This window comes from Brachycentrus maculatus, unplaced genomic scaffold (genome assembly GCF_059751285.1).
Source record: "Brachycentrus maculatus isolate JH-2025_06_01 unplaced genomic scaffold, ASM5975128v1 h1tg000201l, whole genome shotgun sequence".
NCBI classification, from domain to species: Eukaryota; Metazoa; Arthropoda; class Insecta; order Trichoptera; family Brachycentridae; genus Brachycentrus; species Brachycentrus maculatus.
In genome coordinates, this window is record NW_028280952.1 from 1,238,975 (window position 1) to 1,260,627 (window position 21,653).

General features: G+C 29.9%; 1 protein-coding gene across 1 annotated transcript in view; it reads left to right on the forward strand.

Moving 5' to 3' along the window:
• The window catches only part of LOC148307369 (uncharacterized), a 130,656-nt gene that overhangs the window by 93,430 nt on the left and 15,573 nt on the right, over positions 1 to 21,653 (forward strand). The window contains exon 2 of the mRNA XM_088263589.1: positions 9,325 to 10,533. Within this exon, the coding sequence (XP_088119715.1) occupies positions 9,405 to 10,533 (1,129 nt within the window). The 5' untranslated portion in view covers positions 9,325 to 9,404. The remainder of the gene's footprint in view (positions 1 to 9,324; positions 10,534 to 21,653) is intronic.

The following is a 21,653-nucleotide window of genomic DNA, read 5'->3' on the forward strand; positions in this document are numbered from 1 at the left end:
TATATATATATATATATATATATATATATATATGTATATATATATATGTATATAAAACATATATACATAAATTTAAATAACTATAAGATGCTCCATCAATAAGGAAAATATGACATGACTTTTAATTTTGATTGAACTGTATGTAAAATATTATTAATGATATTACACAAGTCGCTGAGTTACATTAATAGAAAACAGACTAAATGGTATGATCGAATAAACGGGTTTGATAGTTCGCGTAGGAATGAAAAATGCTAATATTATAATTAAACTATGATTTAGTTGGACGATTCCCAGCAATAAAGTTTTTTTTCGTTTCTTTTTAAATTTAGGTGAGTGATCCAGAAAGACAAGTGTAACAATTTATACTTTCTCATTTGCAGTTGAAATAAAATAATTTTATGTGAATTTAACATGTGTCAGGTTCATAATGTGGAGTTCGTTTATTGATTGGTTATAACATTAAAACCATAAAAAAACCTTTTAGTTTGCAAATTTAAATATCCTTCTTTATATCACTCACTCCTTTCAAGAACGTCATAAATCAAAAATCGTCAATTTTCAGTTGTGCATGTTTTTGGAACACCCAGAAAATGAACTATATCCCAGCAAAAGAGGCATATTTTTAACTAAATATTTACCCGCTACAGGGCAGAAAGTGTTGTTTTTTGTATTTTCAAGAAAAGGTATTGTTTAATTATTTTTTAGACATACTTGATATTTTTCAAATGGAGAAAAAACCGCCAGGTTTTACCTAAAAAGATCTGTTTCACAGTAAAAAGTTCAATAAGTGGCTTGATATTTATCTTTAATACATTGTATTATATTTTTAAACTTTAAAAACGTTCTCCTGAAAAATCAAGTTTTGTGATTTATGACGTTCTTGAAAGGAGTGAGCGATATACCCTTCTTCTTCAAACCCTTCCGCACTCAATGTTACAAATAAATAAATTTTTAATATTGCATGTGTTGCTGTTGCTGTTAAACAGGTGGGGCTGCCATTGGGAAAAAAAATTACTTGTCATTTTTCATATTTTTTAATGTGTTGTAAATTTATGAAAGGATGCGCTCATTAAAATGCAAATTATTATCAATGTTTAAAAGAAATTAGTTGATAACTAAATGACATTTGTCCAAGATTTTGATAAAACGAACATTTAACGTTTTTATTCATATAAATTGTGAATTTTGTTCAAAGCATAAATTGCTCACTGAAAGAATTGTCCAAATACCGAGACCTCCATAAAATTTATTTCTCTATGTTAAAGTATCGGCGGAAAATCATGACTTTTTTGTTGTTGGCGCTATTTACGTATCGACTTTGATATAAAACTTTTTATACGTGCAGAAAGTTGCGTTGCATGTAACTCGACTAAGGCTTTGAGTTTTTTTCATCGTTGTTATGTTAAGGGGCGTTTTTATCTGGCCCCACATAGTCTAGCTTCGTCTGTAATATGATATACACACTTTTTTTGACTTGTCTCGTTTTTGCTAAATATCTTCTTTTTTTATTACTCCGTGCGGTCAATGTATTTTGTCTACATGTAATGTCGGCTAGTTCCTGTTCAGTCGTCTGTAAATATGTACTAGTTTTTTTGATGTCAAGAAGTTATTTTTTGTTGACACGATGCGAATTACACTTGCTTCCTTCAAGTTTTTTTCTACATCAGAAGCGGAATTTTCTCATCTTCCTCTTTCTCCATTATTCGCCTTTTATTTATCATATTACATTCTGTACTACGTTGTGTGAATTTCATATAATATAGATTCAAGATACACGTTTATATTTAACCCTTTAGTATAAACATTTTTTTAATAAAGCACCATTGTGGAATTTATATAGGTAATGAATATATTTATTAAGGAATATGTATTTGAGGGAACATATAGCATGTTTTTTAAAATTTTAATAAATGACAAAAAAATATATATTTACTTAAAAGAAAATGTTTTTCGTTATTCCAATATGATAAAACAGTGCAATGAATATATATATATATATATATATATATATATATATATAATGTTTTAATGCACTATCAAATTATAATAATATAAGAAATAAACAGATTTTATATGCGAGAAATCTTTTAAACAGGCACAATTTGGTTCATCAATCAGGTTCTTTGTTACATCGTTTGAAACTAGTTTTTCCTTCTTTTTTAGAAATATATTAAATGAAGCAAGTATTAGGTATAATTCACTGTAAACGAATTCGTAAGGATTTTTTTAACAATTTTGCAGCATATAATTATATCATTGCAATTTATTGTTTATTTATCATTGAAGAAAAATAACTACCATGTGTACTTTAAATAAATAAATTAATAAAACTGGTTTAAAACCACTTTTTTGAGATTATTAATAAAGAACTAAATATATTCTCAACATCGTGTGAAAATACAAAACAACTTTTTTTTTCATTTTATGTTTGATTTTTATATTTCATAGTTAGTCATTATGTTATTCCACAAAGTTAATGCAAAATCCGTAGATAAATATACACACTTTCATCATGACACTTTTCCTTTTAATCCCTTTTAATTTTTTTCATACAATTTAGAAATAACATGGTTCAACAAAAGAGAGAGAAAAAGGGACATTCATTTAACAATGCGTTACAGTAATTTGTATTTTTTCGTCCCTCGAACATATTAACTACTCATTACTATGCGCAGAGAGAAATCATTTTATGACAAATGAGCACAACGTAGAACGAGCTCTTCGATATGAACGTGATTTGACCGCTTGAATGGCTCGTTACCAAGAATCATACAAGGAACTCATAAAAAACAATCGATCAATAACCGAATTTTACTTTATACAGTAAACCTTGGAAATATTGTATTACATATGTTAAGGTTATCTAAAGTGATGAATGCGATATCATACCAAATGTGTGTAAACAGATTCATGTTTTGTCTAATAGTAAAACAGAATTTTAATATTTTTTGTTTTACTTGGTAAATACCATTCTTTCTGAAAATCTATTGTGACACGAAATTCGATGAATACCGCATTATTTTCAAACACCGTAAATCCACAAAGTTACCGAATCATTTAATGAAATGAATAATTTATAGTATAATAATTTGAGTACAATGGTACCTCTCATAATGAGCATAATTCGTTCCAGAAACTTACTTGTAAAGCGAAATACTCGTAAAGCTAAACATATTTTGTGTTGACCGGCGCGGAAGTCCTGGCTCACAAGTGAATGTCGTGAAAAATGGACATGCCTTTTCTCTGTAACTCGTTACGCGAAATGTCGCTCTGAGAGTTTTCACTGTATTTTTTTATGAATTTTTTTTTTTAAAACAATTGTATTTTTTTAATTATTTTGATACGAGGAATCCTAATCACCATATTCATACGTATTTTTTTGTGGACATTGTTTTTTTTCACAATATCGATAAAAAAAGAAATTCAGTATATTTGTACAAAAACATTTAGTTTAATTGTAAATTTTCTATAATTTTTCTTACGGATAATTTTTTTTGGTTATTAAATTTTTATTTGTTTTAAATCACGGACTGAATGTATTTATTTATTTATTTATTTACGTATTATGAACAAAGTTTTGTAGGTCCATTAAATATGAGCTACTGATGATGTGTAAGCATATGAGGAAGACCAAAAAGGAGTTATCTGGAGCAGTTAAGAGAAAAGGCGGGCGTCGTGTCGTATAAGGATCTGAAAAATCTAATTTTGGAGTGAGGGTGGTGGAAGGTGTTGCACAAGCGATATCCTATATCTTAAATTTAATATAACATGTAAAGGAATATTATTAGAACAAGGGAGAAAAGAAAATGAACACAGAAAATTATGAGGGTTATATTCGATAACATTGAACGTATCTTCCCGTAGGGTGAATTATGCTCCTAAATATATATGTATTATGCCATAAAAATAAAATATCTTCCATACTTATATATGGTATTATCTAAAATAAATGTTCGATATAATGTAAACATTTTGGGATATATATGTATGCGTATAAATGTATTTTATCAGTATATATTTGAAATACTACTACTATTACTTCTATTTCTATTTCACTGCAGGGGTAGGCAGAGACAACAGAATGCCACACTCGTCTATATTGACGCTTTTTTTTATTTTTATTTTTTTATTTATTTTCATAATACATAGATACATTCAATATACATATTCATTTCATATACACATTTATTATACGTATTACGGCTCTTTAGGCATGGCCTGTGTTGAGCCGATGCTCTCACTCCTAGCTTCCTTTACATCCATACATCTCGTCATGTCCTCTGGTTACGTAGAGTTTTAACACGACCATATTTAAGGTTCTGATTGATCTGGTTGTGCCAACTTTTTTATGGCCATCCTCGTTCTGCTCTCCCGTTCACATTTGCCAAATATACTTTTTTTAGTCATTTTCTCGTTAATTATTCATGTAACATGTTAATACCACTTCAAAAAACTTTTCTTAGTCCTTTCAATTATTCCTTGTTCAGCTTTACATTATTTCCTTGATATTGATATTTATCAAAAGAGTTATCAAATATCATATACAATAACTTTAAAATATTTGATACGCCTAATAATTAAGTTTTTGAAGAAAAATATTTATGGCGACAGTTGTTTTGCTTCATTAACATACTTCAAAAATATAACGATAACAACACATTGCTTAAAAAAACGTTGTAATTAAAAAAAAAACTTTAAAACTTGCTATTTTGTCACGAATAAATATATTCTTATAAATTCATATCGTTTATGTATATGGGTGTTACATAGCAAAATAAAATATTATACTTTAATTGTAAAATTCATAATTATTTTAATTTCAAAATTAAAAAGCTAACGGCGGTTGTTTTATTTTTATCATGTATGTATCAGAAATGCAATGAGACCTTTGATGCAGTCACCTTAAGCTGAGGTAGTATACAACGGATGCACTTAATATACGAGAGCAACCTCTTAACTACGATAAGGGTGCTTCCTCGATATGTCGGAGTCACGTAGTATCGCTTCAGTGGTGAAATAGGACCACTTAGGGGATGAAAAGATTTAATTTTGCTCCTCGATGTGTTACACAGAGGGTTGCAGGTTTAAGAACAGAATAGCTTTTACACTTTGACTTTTAATAAAACAAAGTAAGTGCATATAAATGTTATAAATTACGTATTAATAATTAAAAAAAAATAAAATTAGAGAAATGAATTTTTTCTCATATGGAAGGTTTTTTTCAATATTAAAAAAAACTTGTACACATTACTTTTTGATTTTATAAATGTAAACTCAACTGGTTTCAAGAACTACACTTGATCTCATTTACATGTTAAAATAAGTGGTGTTGTAAATTACCCTATTTTATGACCACTTTTTAAGAGTTTCAAAAACTACAGATGTTCTGATCAATATGTGAAAATATTAACAGTTTGTATTTTCATACGTTGATAGGAATATCTATAGTTCGCAAAACTACTCGTGTTAATATTAATATACTAAAATAGTGGTTATATGAGTGTTTTATTTTTATATTTAAATCTTATTATTTCACAAAGTTACACATTTTCTTATAAAAAAAATAATGTTTTTTTTTTAAGTTCAGTCTAATGAAGTACCTTTATTTTTATCAGCCATACAAAATAAACAATATAATATTTTGAAACTACATATAAATCAAATAATAAATAAACGCTAAAACAGACTTTTTGTAAGATTTTATTAGTAAAAAAATAGAATATCCCGACGAAAACTATCAATATTTTTTAGGTTTTTTCATACAATGTTTATTCCAACGCAAATCTTAAACATTAGATGAAAAACACATAATTAGGATCTTATAAAAATAATATTTTTACCTTTGAGTTGGTACAAAGGTCTTCATCCATTTGTAAGTTATTTGTGTATTATTCTTTCATTATTTAAATATAATTTGTCGTTCCTTTTTTTAAAGAGGTAAATTAACAATTTTACCGTAGAATAAATTCATATTGTTTGTAGACATTACTTTTCGTTTTAAAATAAAATCATAAAATTAAAGGTCACATTGTACCATTTCGTATACAATTGCCTGCGGAAATAATGATCATAAATATTATTTTGTGTAGGAAAAATATATTGTTAGTTTAGGGAAGGCATTAATTACAATGTACATGAATTGAATCTCATTAAAACAATGTACATATTTCTTTTCTTAATTATCAACATTATTTTAAAAAACATTTTTTGAAAAAGTTATTTGTTATAGAATTTTTTTCTATTAATGAGTATCTCTTCGATCCTAGTAGCTTAGCATCTAGTGGTATACAGAGAATCGCATTGGATTAATATAATGTTAACATGATGTTAATTATATAAAGTCCAAGGTAATTATCCTGTACCTGTGATTATTGAATCAAGAAATGATATTAACTTTATAGGATATACATAGGTGACGTTACTGAAGGAACTTAGGGCGAGGATATTGCTGATTTATAGGAAAGCAATCGAGATATAATAGTGTGTAGAAACAGTATTAAGAATAAAATAATAATAATTTCGCACCCAGATCCATGCTCGTTCAAGAGTATGTAAGTTGAAAAACGTTATATTTTGTATATTAAAAGAATTGTTAACATTGTGGTTTGGTAATATAACACCACCTCCGTTGTGTAATAGTCAGCGTGTTAAGCTACCGTGCTGGAGGCCCCGGGTTCGATTCCCAGGGGGGGTGAAAATAAATATTAGTAATATTATGCTAATATTTACTTAATATTACCCTGGACTGGTTCCTGAATCGCAAGAGTGATCACCTTGCCTTCATGTAAAAAATGATCAAGATAACACTGCGTCAATTCGATGCAGTGCCCTATGCAGCATTGGGTGCGGATAAGGGTTATAAGTTAGTAAGTAATATACCTCGTATGAACAACGTTTGTCCAACACTCTCCTTACCATTGATCGTTCACTTTGTGTAATAACACTTAAAAGTGGTAGTACCACTACTACTATTACTTTTTATGTGGAATTACAAAGTGAACGATGAATGATAAGGAGAGTGTTGGACAAACGTTGTTCATACGTTCTTTGTACAATAGCTTTGATGCTGGTTTGAAAAACTTTTGTGGGGCTCTTTTAAATAGGTGTTTTATTGTTTTTACCACAACACAGTATTTACACAGTATTAACAAAACACATTATTAACAGAAAAAATAAATAAATATTGTAAGGTTTTTCTACAAGATATGAGAAAAGTGTGTCCAAATTTGACATATTTAGAAAAAACGAAATGTTAAAGGTTATATTTGTAATCTCTGCTTCTGAAAATCAGTTATGTATTTTGTTTTATTATGGTTTTTACAATAAACAAGAAGACGATCAAGTTATGTATCCAGCTCGTTCCATTGAATTATAAATTCAAATTTATATTTGATATGAAAACAAAGGTAACGCTGTACCACCCCCTAACTTTGAGATACTTGAAACCTTTTAGATAGCGCTAAAGAATCGCAGTTTTGAAAACACAGAAATAAAGATAAAGTTTAAAATTTCCACCAGCACAAAGGATCCATAGAAAACGAGTAGATGTTTATGAACCTTTGTAGAAACAAGAAAATAGTAGAATTAAATTCCTATCTTTTCGTAAGCTTTACGTATTTGCGTAAAATAAATTCTAAATTCTGAGAAACTTGTTACGAACTCATTTCGCGAAAATTACAATGTGAAATAGGAAGGATAGGAAGCCGCAAAGAAAAAATATAAAATATTCGTAAAAATACTGCAGAAAAATAATTTTATTTGGAGTATTAGACTTTTGATGAAATTCGCTGATTGAAGGGATTAAAAAATTGGGGGACATTTATTAATGATCCGATTATTCTCATTTTCTTTGGACACAATTTTGTGCACAAAAATGATCTAAAATGAATCAAATAATATACTAACTAACCATTACGCCGCGTCGCTGCGGGGGTAGGCAAAAATATGAGAACGCAACACCAATCTGTCGTTACAAACAATCTTTGTATCCTCATCCACATTCATTCTCTCTCGTCTCTCTATCTCGTCTCTAATCTTGTCATACATTCAAACCCCTATCCGGAACCGATGGTGCATAGGGCACTGGATTATATAATAGCAGTTTTTATTTTATTTTATTTTTATTTTTATTTTATTTGATGTGTCGCCTTTTGACACTAAATGTCATGGTTTAATGTATGGTTTACTTTCTTCTTCAATCCACTCCTTTCAACACCGAATCATATTTCATATTGACGTGTGTTTGGTCTTTAGTCAATGTGTAGCCCGCCCGTTGACACGACTGTGACGTCACGTATCAAAGCGCTCAAAGAGAAAGTGTGACGTCATTTCACGTCTTTTTACCCGAAGCAGCGAGTAGGTCTCTCGTGTTATTACATTTTAATAATGTTTGATTGATCGTCTTCTGTGGCAAGACACTGGTCGGAATTTTTATCAAAGAGAATTGCTGAGGGAAAAAATGTTTGCAAGAATTGTTTTATTCATTTCGTCAGTATACTGATAAAGAGAAAGGAATAGTAGTATCATTACTGGATAGCTGTCCAATTTCAAAAATTAATTAATTTATTTAAAAATATTTGTTTTCAGTTTTTTTATGTGAGTTATTACTAAGACAGAAATAGGTACTTACTTAACTGTATTATTTATTGATCCGGCATTGACTTTGTGGAACGACATGTAAGTGGAATTATACAAGTATTGAATTTTATAAAAAAAAATACTTAACTGATTTTCGAAATGCAATTTGTTGTATTTATATATATATATATATATATATATATATATATATATATATATATATATATATATATATATATATATATATATATATATATATATATATATATATATATATATGTGTATATAAATGTTTTCACGGATGAATTACAGCGTATTTTACGTTGCTCTTCTTATTACTTTTTATTATTAAATGTTGAAAAAGAACGTAAGAGTTTTCTTTTATTCAGGTTATCCTGTTTAAATAAGTTGAGAGAAAATAATAATACAAAATGGTGCTTTAATTTACTCAGAAATTGAACGTTAAAATGCGGAGGTATTTACATTTTTTTAGACGACATTGCTCACACAAAACACATTTGTTTCATCTGTGGAATTAAATTGACATGTTGTTAGTAATGGAGTCCATAAAAATATTTTAATTGAAGGCGATAATTATTTGATAATATCAGGTAAGAAGATATATAATATGATGGCATAAATTGAAATATTTGAACCAAGTATCACCGTTTTTTAATTAAAAAAAAATCAAATATCATTAATGATCTTTATGTTATAGTATTTAACACTTGTTTATATTTGCAGGTGTATCAAAACGATGAAATTTCAAGCCTTCTCACGGTAGTGTTCTGCCGAACGTAATGGGATAAGTAAAAAAATCCGCGATGAAAACTAAGGACAGAATAGAAAAAATGATAAAGTTATCAAACAAGTCTACCTGCACCCCTCACCCGAAGAGCGTAAGACTTAAAATAATCAACAATCCAAGTGCTTGTGATATGAAATATAACGAAAGTTTTGATAATGTGAGCGCATTGCAGAGTAGGACGCTGAAAGTGCTCAACCATAAATGCAATCTTAATCCCCTTGTTGATTTAAGTAATATTTTTAATTCCGACAAAATTCAAAGCAAAATCAAGTGCGTTTGGAGACATAAATTAGCGTTAGTTATTTACTTACTCTTGTCGCACTGGACCGCAGTCGTCATGGGACTCCATTCTATATTAAACGCGAGTGAAAACGGTGTTATTTTAGATACGTTGATGAAAACGGACGCAGATATTAATTTAAGTGATTCAAAAATCAAATTTTATCCGTCTCCCCAAACGTCTCGCGATGATAAAGTATTTTTGGGGCCGGACCGCAATTCAAACCCCGTTTCGGAGTTGTTACAGCCCTATAAATTCCGGGGTGAAGAAGCAGATTATAAAGCTATCGGCACGTCAAGCTCCCAGGGGTGGAATAACAGAGATAGATCGCGCCCCGAACAACAACCGTTAGAAAACGCTAATAGATTTTCCAAGCGCGATGATAAATTCGGGGATAGAAAAAAATTCAACGATAATCTTTTCGGGAGTGAAGATTCCAAACAACCGATCGATCAACTGGCAAAAGCTGCAACTAATATAGTTTATGAAAGTGACGATGCTGACATTTTTGGTGAATCTATGAATCTCAGGCACACGCGAGATACTTTACATCTCGATTCAGGTGGAAATCACGGAGTATCTCCATTCTTTGTGCCAAATATCTCTGTAGATTTGCGGCCTCACGACCCGCAGCGGTTTCGCGATAAAGTCGTCAGGCTGGCTGTGATTCTGCCGAATGACTCGGAGCAGGAGCTGGCTCTTCGCAAAGTCCTGCCGATGATCGAGTTAGCCTCCAAGGCCGTCACCGAACCGAAGAAAGGATTCCTTCCTTCGTGGGAAATTAAAGTCGACTACAGAGACTCCAAATGCTCCTCTATCGACGGGCCTCTGGCGGCCTTTGAGTTCTACATCAAAGGAGAAGCGGGTGAGTTTCATTTTTGTTATTTATACGAAATGTATATAAAAATGTATCCTTCCATCTCAACATCAGCTGCACCAACAAAGAAAGAATACAAATATCGGATGTTTGATAAATTACTGCAAATATGTAACATTTACTGCTAATATAATATAGTAAATACCAAAATTAAATTCAAAAGAAATGTTCCACAGATATCGCCAAAAAATAATTGTTGCTGCTTTTGTGATGTAAGAATACAATTTCAGATTTCAATAGATCGTTTGTTTTGTAAATGCCATGATGAAAGTCGATATATCATAAATATCTAGGGACCAGAAAAATATTATTTGATGTATTACATCTCTTCGTACGCGAAACAAGCCTACAAAACAATTTGATTTGTAAAGTGCATGAGTATAAAAAGGCAATAAAAGCTTCTTTTGTTCAACGTTTATTGGTTGATATTTTGTGACACGTTTCATTAATTTTATAAAATAAAAATCAAATTAGTTTTTAACTACTTTTTTGTTTGTTTGCACCTTGTCATCTTCATGGATGGATTTGTACTGAACTTAGAATAAAGAAATATTCATAGTAAGGTAAGAAGGTGGGATATAGGAGTGAGCAATTAAGTGAGGTTTGTGAGAGGGTATGGAGGCATTATATTGTTATTATTTCTTGTGTAATAAACACTTGATGTAATATTTTTTCAAGGAAAAAATAATTCGAAATAATATTCTATGTTTCATTTTTAAGTTTTTTGCACATCTTTGCTTTATTGGCCGTATTTTCTTGAATGTTATATATTACTCTTTAAATGTTCATAGTCAGGTAAGCAGGCGAAAGCTTACTTACCTAACAAAAAACAAAACAAAACCTGCTAGAAGAAACCAAAATCCACTTATGGTTTATAATAAACAAGGTAAACAATAATGCAACTCCGATCTAAATAGCCTACTTAACTAATTATGAATATTCATCTGTTTTAAGTTAAGCACAATTCCATCTCTGAAGATGACAAGGTGCATATTAAAACTTGTCAAAAAGAGTGTACAAAAAAAAAGTGGTTTAAAAAAATTTGAGATTTATTTTATTATGTAAATATTATCTTTCAAATGTGTGGAAAGAATATTGAAAAAAAATCTTGATCAGATTCATCGTAATACAAAACTCAAAAGATGAAAAAAATCTCGTTATTTTTTAGGAACCTATTACAAAAGCGCTCAAGTAAGATAAACGACGGTATCATAGATTTTGTAAATCTGGAGTTAACCTCATGAAAATCTCTTTATTTTTCCTGATTCGAGGGTAGTCACATATTTTAAATATCTTCATTGCGAGGGATGTGATCGGAATCGTACCTCGAAGCAATTTTATAAGGGGTAAAAGGATATAACGTCCCATACATGTACATATACAAGTTTGAACGATAATCCAAAAGTTTGAGGGTCGAATGTTTTGAATGATCCGTAAGTACATTGGGAGAAACGTAAATATGAGAAAAACTTGAGCGGTTTGTTTCTGCAAAGGATTCTTGAAATATTGATTTTATTTAAATGAAATCGGTTCTCAGATGTAGGCACGAACGGACTTTCGGCATTCAAAGAGGTTTCGTATTAAAGACGTACAAATCGTTAATTTAAAATCATTCCCAATGTTAATGAATTGTAAATCTATAAAAATAATTGGAGCAGAAGATATGAAAATTAAGCGGAGAGATTATATGAATATTTGAAATTGTTATTACTAAAACCAGCTACTGAAAATGTTTGACCTTAAAATAAATAGGTCTATTCTATTCGAGTTTTTATGTCGTTATTATAATGGGTACATTGAGATGAATGTATGAAAAATTGTTGTATGAGTATATAAGATTTAAAAAATATGCAATATGATTGTTCAATATGGTAAGAATGGTGAAAGTTACACAACTGTTTAAAGTGATCACTTAAGCCAGCCAAATGCTGGGTCATAAGCTCTTGGATGGTCAGGCTTCCATCTTCTCTCAAATAAACGATATGTTTTTCCTCTCAGTTTGGACATTAATACATGGTATTTTACGTATTGATAACAACTAAAATAATGTAAGGCTGAACTTGAATACAAATAAGAGTGAAAAATCACTTATGTATATTTATTTGACCACAATCCACCTAGGAATCGTACTCGGGACCTGCAGTACGGTAAACTACCTAGGCAGACAAGTATTGCGAATCCAGAATTTGTGAACAAAAATTTGGACACAAAATATTGAGTATAAAAAATATGAAGTTATATTTATGCATGAAAAATTTACGCTAATAGTGTGTTAAATAATCTCTATTAATACCGACACGACAGGCTACCCTTACTGGCGCAGCTTTCTAATCCTGAATCAGGTATTATAATGAAATACAGGCTGTTAATATAAAAGGGCTAATTGCTTCAGGCAATTATTTCCGCTTCACATATTTTCTTCTTTCATTCGTCCATGAATTTCTATTTATAAGCGTAGTATAATAATGTATAGAAATACATAAAAATATATTTCATTAGTTTAAACGTAATATAATAAAGAATGGACATGTATGAAAATATGTTTATTCAGTTTATGAGTAGTATAATAATGTACGGAAATACTTGAGATTGTATTTCTAAAGTTTAGTGTAGTATAATAAAGTACGGACATATATGAAAATGTATTTAAATAGTTTAAGCGTAATATAATAAAGTACGGAAATATATGAAAATTTATTTCTATAGTTTAAGTGTAATAAAAGAAAGATTAGAAATAAATGAAAAATATATTTTGTATTTTTGACATCTCAACATAGATGAAGAACAGTTTGGAAGTTTGAGAATTTACAGGGCTTACGACCAGTTAAAGGCTGATTAAGTGATCACTTTAAACACGCGTGACATTTACTATTCTAGCTATGATTGACACCACACTACTCAAATTTTGAAAATCATACATATATGATCCATGTCATGACATTCCGTGATTGAGTTCACAATAGCCATTTATGATTCGATTAAGAAAGCTTTTGTATAACAGAGACGCTTTTTTGTATGGCAGATCAGAACCAAATTATTTTACATATTACATACGCTGGGAAAAATGTAAAATAACTTCTATGTAGAGAATCTCAGATTTGTGAACAAGTATTTGGAGACACTCAAAATTTTGTGAAAATCTATTTATTTTTAATTGTAAATACCACTATTTCCTAAAATCTATTGTAACGCGTGTTTCGATACATTCTACATCGTATTCAAACACCGTATGAAAATGTTGTGGAATGCATCGAAACACGTGTCACAATAGATTTTAAAATATAGTGGTATTTACTAAGTAAAACTTGGATACCTTAAAAATGAACAGATATTACCACTAAGTGACTGGTGAATCAATTAATAAAAAATGTATTTATATAATCAAAGCGAAATTTAAATGCGTTTAAGTATTTCTCTTTTTATTTAGAGTATATTAAGAAAATAATTTGTCACTATTGATATGGGCCAAGATCTCATACTGAGTCCTTTTAACTAGGTAGTGTAGTGTCTTTCTCCGTAGTGTAATGGTTAGTGCGTTTAGCTAACGTACGTAGAGGCCCCAGAAGCGTTATCGTGAGCGCTGTTTTTTCATTAGCTTCAGCTAATTCAGGTTTCTGAACTCGTGAGTTTTTGCTCAAATACTTGATGACTGCTCTTCCCCATACATTCTACTCACTTAATCTCACCCCTTCTAACTTCCTCTTGTTCTAAAAACTCAAAAAACCTTTAATTGAAAGAAGATTTGAGATGATTCGCGAGATTAAGGCAAATGCGACAAAAGAGCTGAAAGAACATCACAAAAGAAGCGTTCCAGGACTGTTTCCAAAAGTGAAAACACCGTAGGATAAGTGAATATTTTGAAGGGGACCCAGACGTGTAACTTCAAAATAAAGAACATTTTTTGTGACTTCAATGTAAGTATTAATTAAAAAAACCAAATATATAATCATATTATAGTATAATTTTCTATAATTAACAATATGACAATGACTTAAGACCCTTCCTATTGTACATGATCCTATTAAAAAATAATTAAATAAAAAAGCTTCTATCCCCTCTTATTCCTTCAATGTAACAAGAACACAACACCAAATTTGAAACTTAGATTCAATACGGTGTATGAAAATAATGCGGAATGCAACGAAACACGTGTCACAATAGATTTGAAGTTAAGTTTTAAAAGTGGTATTTGCTCAGTGAAACTTAAATTAAAAATGTATAAATTCCACATAAATAACAGAGTCGTGTGTGAGAATTCCTAGAATTTCCTTTTTCTTCTTTAAGCTCCATTATCCCGGTACATGTTTGGATGTCTTAATACGTTCTACATGTATGCCCTCTGTTTATGTATACTTTTTACGTATATAACTGTATGTTGGGTATACTGTAAGAAGAAATAGGTCTTTTCTTTGAAATTGAAAAGCAATTTGTTCATAATTGAAAAAGAAAACAGAATATCAGCATGAAATTTGTTGAACACATTTATCAAAATAATAACAAAAAACCTCCTGGTTGGCCGATTATTTGCCGACAAAAAGACATATGACCGAACGATTCTAAATCGTAATTTTATTAAATCTAAGCGAAGCAATGTGAAATAAAATTGTGGTTGGGGATTTCTGAATGTAATTGAATTGTTCGAACTTATATGGAGCGCGTGTGGAAAATATATTAGAAAACTCTTCGTTATCAAACTCTCATTTCAAAAGTAGTAAATTCCACAAGTTTCTATTACGCGCTACACTAGTTCCCATAATTTCATATACATATGAACAAAGTTTTACCATTTTGTGCTTATATTGTGGAATATTATATCTGAAAATTTCTCTATGTATCATAACATATATTTTATTGTATAAACACGAGGACTTCGAAAAAGATTCTGAAAAACATTAAAATGAGATAATTGTATTTTTTCTTGTAAACACATTATTTAAAAGAGTTTCTTCCAAAACTTAAGGACGAACCTCTTCATAGTTACGATTTAAGCAAAAACAATCAAATAACTTTATTATTCCCAAGGATAAGAGGTAATTTATTTGAATTTTCATGCCGAGATAGTTTTGAACTGAAATTCAGACTGTCTGAGAACTTCTATTTTTGCGGTTTCGAGAATTGAAAACATAAAACCATATAAGTTTATTTGGTAAGTGATGATTTTTCTATAATTTAACTTGTATCCACTCGAATATTTTTTTACCGTTTTGTATCATAGATCCAATAATTGAAAAAAACTTTCATCGTCCAGAAAAAGATGGCTCTTGTGAATTCGCACTAACTGTGTTACGAGTTTAAGTAACATATTTCAAAGTTAAAAAAAAAAATATTGTGGTTCTCAATCACGAGTACAAAATTGGTTAGATGATCACGTTACACACGTGTAACATTCACCAAATCTACCCATTATTGACAACCACACTACTCAAATTCTTGGAAGTTATAAGTTATATATGAATTAATTTTGAAACATTGTTCTTGAATCACTAGAACTTCACTAGAGACATCTATTGGTGAGATAAAAAGGAGCTTTTTTAACATTTGATACATAAATTAATATTTTCCGCAAGTTAACATTCCCTTATTGGATGTGAAAATAACTCGGGACACTTAACCATTCAATATTTGATTTATTGTATGTGTTATCAAAATGGAAACGTTTAAATCATCAAACATTTCATATCATTTTCAAGAGAAATGTCTATATTTTGTTTACTCGTAAGGATCGGAGGAAAGGGTGACACATAAATCACAGGACCATTAAACACTTACAAAATGATACCGGAAAAAATGTCACAAAATATCAAGGATTTCAACGTTTTGTTGGTGATACTTAGAGGGCTAAAGAGGTGACGTTTATTTCAATAAATCATGAATACACAAATTGACTCATATCAAGAAATCGTATGGGAGTACGTCATGTTTCTTTTTTATGTTTTTATCTGAAATAATTAATAATTTATCTTTTGGCGTTTAGTTTATGAATAAAAGAGGGCTTAGTTTATTTGATCATACCAATAACTGTATCCAGTAAGTGAGTCTCAACCTGCTAAATGGAAAAGAAAAAATGAAAAAGCAGACGTTTTTAATATGTTCAATTTCAAAATGTTTGTAAGTATACTCGTAAAATATTTTAGTAGTTGTGATGAAGCACATTACCAAGAGCACCTCTTTTATATGGTGCGTGTTGCTATTACGTTCAACAGATGGCACTGCCGTTGTGTTCAATTAAAAAAAAAAAACACGTTTGTACCTCTCAAAGGTAGAAACATCTCTGGCAAGTAAAACATTAAATAATATGCCCTTATTCAAATGCAACGTTGTGTCAAAATTTCATAGCAATCGGTGAATAAATTCATGTAGATTACTGCGCTGATCAACTTTTTTTCATTCAATTGACAATTTGAGCATCGCGTTGATCTGATACGGTACCCCATGCACCATTAAATTTGATATGGGATTCTCACCAAGTATGGTATATTCCAAGTGTACAAGTGGTGTTCGCCTTTACTTTGTTTACTTTCATTCTTCTTTTGCAATCTACATTCTTCACTTCCATACATTAGGGTTGGTACAAGAATTCTATTTTGACTACCATAATTAGGATTGAGCGATTTAATTTTGACTTGAATGGTTGAACATTGAACATTTTCTGTCCAATCAAAAATGTTGAGATTTAATTTCATGTTCGGTAGATTACCATCAAAACGCAAATTAAGATTGCTTGACAGAATTTTCGCTGCCGCCAGTAAATTGGTTAATTGTTTGCTTCAATCCATTTTGTTGGGTTTGAAATAAGGTTACTGCAAGATTAAGCGGAAATATTAAAGCATTTAACCGAGACCCAAAAGTTAACGTAATATTTTGTAACGAAAGGATTAACCCTCTTATGAGGTTTTTTCTGTGCTTAATGAGGACTTGTGTAATAAGATTGATTGAAAAAACATTGTATTGTCATTTTTGTAATATATATTAATTTTTCTAAACTTGGAAGTATGTACAAATACTTCGTAGTCGTACAGGAGAAAGTAACCAACTAACAAAACGTAAAATGTTCAGGAGGGTCATCTAAGTCACTTTTGCTTGGCAAGAAAATAAACATAAATGCAGTTAGTTATTTTTAACAAGTCAATATATTATACTTCCAAGTTTAAAATCCTTTGAGATTTTTTTCAGGGCAATATTAAGTTAGTAAGATATCAAACAGTCAATGATCACGTTTTTTGTAAAAAATGCACTTGGCCACTTTCTCCTGTATGACTACGACTTGTTCACATAAAATTAAAAATCATTTTCATCATTAAAATTATAAAGCAAACAAACATAAAGGATCGTCTAAATAAAAACTTTAATCAGTCCAACATAGATAGCTCTTATGAACTCAAATGTACAGTATCGTGAGATAAACGATATATGTATGTAGGAATTCAAAAAAAAATTAAAGGGTGGTGATCAATCATGGGTAGAATGGTGAATGTTGGAAATGGACATATGAACATCCAATTTTTTCATCTGTGTTAAACAAATAATGTTTATTTTATCTCCTATTTCTCAAAGTTTTCCGATTTATATTCGCAGCATACGTGTCTAATGGGTTAAAAAACAATATTTACTAAACTTTCGAAATGAAAGTTAATTCTCAACCGAGTTCAGCTCTCAAAGAATTTTATCGGGTAATTGGAACTACGGAACCGTGACATATCTATTTTTATTTTATAAATAAATATAAAAAAGAAACACAATGGGGATTTCTAAAACATAATTTTTATTAGTAAAAAAGAAAATAATAATTTTGTGATAAGAAAAGGTTATTTAAATAAGCAGTTATTTAAATTCATAGTTTGAAAGAATTTTTTCTGTCTGTTGACATTAAATTCAGTAAAAACTATGTTGAAAAGGTCACTGAATAAAAATATATTTTTATTTTAAAATTGAGAGATTCCTGTTATGTATTAACTGAATAAATAATAAGTAAGAACAAAAGTAAGTTTGGTTAAACACAAGTATAAAATAAAACATATTGAATTACTTAGTATTTCATTGAGACAATTAAACATACAAAAATAATAGTTTTAAATTTTAAATTTACCACTTTTTCTTAATATCTATTACGACACGCGTTTCGATGCATTGAGCATTATTATCAAAAACATATCGCCCACTCCTTTCAAGAACGTCATAAATCAAAAAACTTGATTTTTCAGGAGAACGTTTTTAAAGTTTAAAAATAAAATACAATGTATTAAAAATAAATATCAAGCCACTTACTGAACTTTTTACTGTGCAACAGATCTTTTTAGGTAAAATCTGAAGTTTTTTTCTCCATTTGAAAAATATTTAGTTTTTTGAAAACAATAATTAAACAATGCCTTTTCTTCAAAATGCAAAAACAACACTTTCTGCCCTGTAGCGGTTAAATATTAAGTTAAAAATATGCCGCTTTTGCTGGGATATAGTACATTTTTTGGACATTCCGAAAACACGCACAACTGAAAATTTGCAATTTTTGATTTATGACGTTCTTGAAAGGAGTGAACGAAATGTGAAGCTAAGTCTAAATTTAAGAGCTGTGCCTTTGGGATGTGGAAAGATAAGAACGTGGTAGAAAAAAAAACTGAAAATATAAATATAAATAACTACCAAGTAATAAAAATCAATCAATTGAAACAAATAATGGAATTTGACAAAGAACATATGACAGAATAGAATTTAATATTAATCGACTTCTATTTTAAAATCTAGAGATTTTTTATGCGAGAAAATTTACTAAGCTAAGGTACAAACAATGAATTTAAATTAAATATTTTTGATTTGATATGTTATGTCCACCTCCGTAGTGCAATGGTCAGCACGCTCAGTTACCGTTTTGGAGGTCCCGGGGTCGTTTCCCGGGGGGGTCAAATAAATATGAGTCATTTTTTAACTCCATTATTTATCAAAATATTACCCTGGACTGGTACCTGAAGCGGAGGACTGATCAAATTCCTAGCATCCTTCACACACATACAATTCTAAATACTTGACACTCAAAACATATTTTTTTTACACATTTTTTTCTAATAGACGAGAATAATTTAAGAATTTTCATTTTAAAAATCAGAAGTAAAATAACGCTTTATTATATAAATCTCTACCCAAATAATTTTTCGATAAATTAATTTGCGTAGTGGGAAATATTAATCAATTAAATTATTTGTGTAATATTCCCCTTGTGGTGCAATTTAAAGCCAACTTCAGATCATTTAACGTTTTAAATGGTATTTTAATGCCATATTTAAAATTATAATGAAGTTAACGTAGTTTAAATTTTACCCTGTGTTGGTATAAATAACAGCAAAGCGTAAATGTGTGAATGTGAAATTGAAATTTAGTACCGGAATATGAATATATTTTGTAGGATATTTCAGAACAACACGTTGTTTCTTGTTACGAGGTGCTACATGTGTGTAGCACCTCGCAGAGCTGATTAAAATTTTCACAATTGCATATCTGGATTGATACATTTGCATTGTAGTTGCTCATACCTGCTTAAAAACCTGCAGTTATTTGGTACAGTTAACTTGAAACTTAATCAAGGTAAACTTAATAACTTGAAAGAACTTTGTTCTAACCACTTTTTATTATTTAGGTTTTTATAATAAGGTAGGTATTTGTGTGTGTTCTCCACTTTACGTATGCGTGCGCGGCTTCATACTGTTTTTGGGTGATTCCATTCATAGTTGTTATTTGGAGTTACTACGCAATGCACAATAAAAATAGCATTTAGAAGTTTTTAAATCATATTTTTAAATGATATTTTTTAAATAATTATTTCATATAGTACGGAGTGTGTGGAAGTTTTTTGTAAGGGAATGTAAGTTACTATGAGTATTTTAATGTTTTAGAATTTAATAAGCCCTGATGATGACAAGGTTCTTGACGAAACCAGTTGGTTAAAGTGTACTAATAATAAAAAAGTGGTTAAAACAAAGTTGTTTAATTTTATAAAGTTTATAAAATGTGCCAAAAAGTATCTACGAAATCATTCAAGAAATTAATTAAGATAATTTGGAATGCGCAATACAGAATATGTAGAAAAATATAAATATATACAAACACATATTATCTGTGAGTTTCATATGACGATTTTTAGGATAATACCTTAACTTACTAATTAACTAACCATCAAACCGCTTCTTTGCAGAGGTGTTCGACCATGCCAAGTTTTCCTCAGTCTTTCTCTGGTTCTATTACTATACACACTCATCTCAAAAAATTGTTTTCTATCCTTTCTTCACTCATCTAAACTATCGCAACACACCATTTTTTATTTTAAAACCTATTTGAAAAATTATTGAAAAACTCAACATTTAAAAAATAAAATAATATTAATTTTGTTTTATTATAACATTTGTGTAGGATTTTTTTTCATTGATATCTTAACATAGATGATACAGAATATGGAAGTCTGGGGATTTACACGGCTGATAACCTGTCATTGACAAGTTTAATCGATTAGTTTATTTACTATGTAACGATATTTTTTGCAACAATTTGAGTGTGTCCAAATTCTTGTTCACAAAATCTGGATTATCTCCAATTTCAGGATTTATTAATTTTTTTTTTGACATCTCATGAAAGATGAAGAAGAATATGGAAGTTTGGGCATTCACGGGGCTGACGACCGTCATAGGCTATAGTTTAAGTCATCATTTTACACACGTGTAACATTCACCAATTCTACCCATTATTGACAACCACACTACTCAAATTCCTTGAAGTTCTATATATATGAACTAATTTTGAAACTTTGTTCTGAAATCACTAGAACTTCACTAGATACATCTATTGGTGAGATGAAAAGAAGCTATATATTTTTATTATTTTCATTTGATAAAAAAATGGCAGCATATACTCGGAAGTCACATACATTCAAGTGTATTTTAGAGAGGCGATATGTTTTATCTCTCTGCATCGCAACTGCTATAAATTTCAACGAATCAAATTGAAAGGATCATCAAGCCTTGGATTTAGAACCAGAGAAACTTGTAGGTTCTATACCCTTCGTTTAAACGGAATGTGGGCGAGACTAGGGGTTGAAATTATTTCCACAATTAGTCTGCAACTAACCG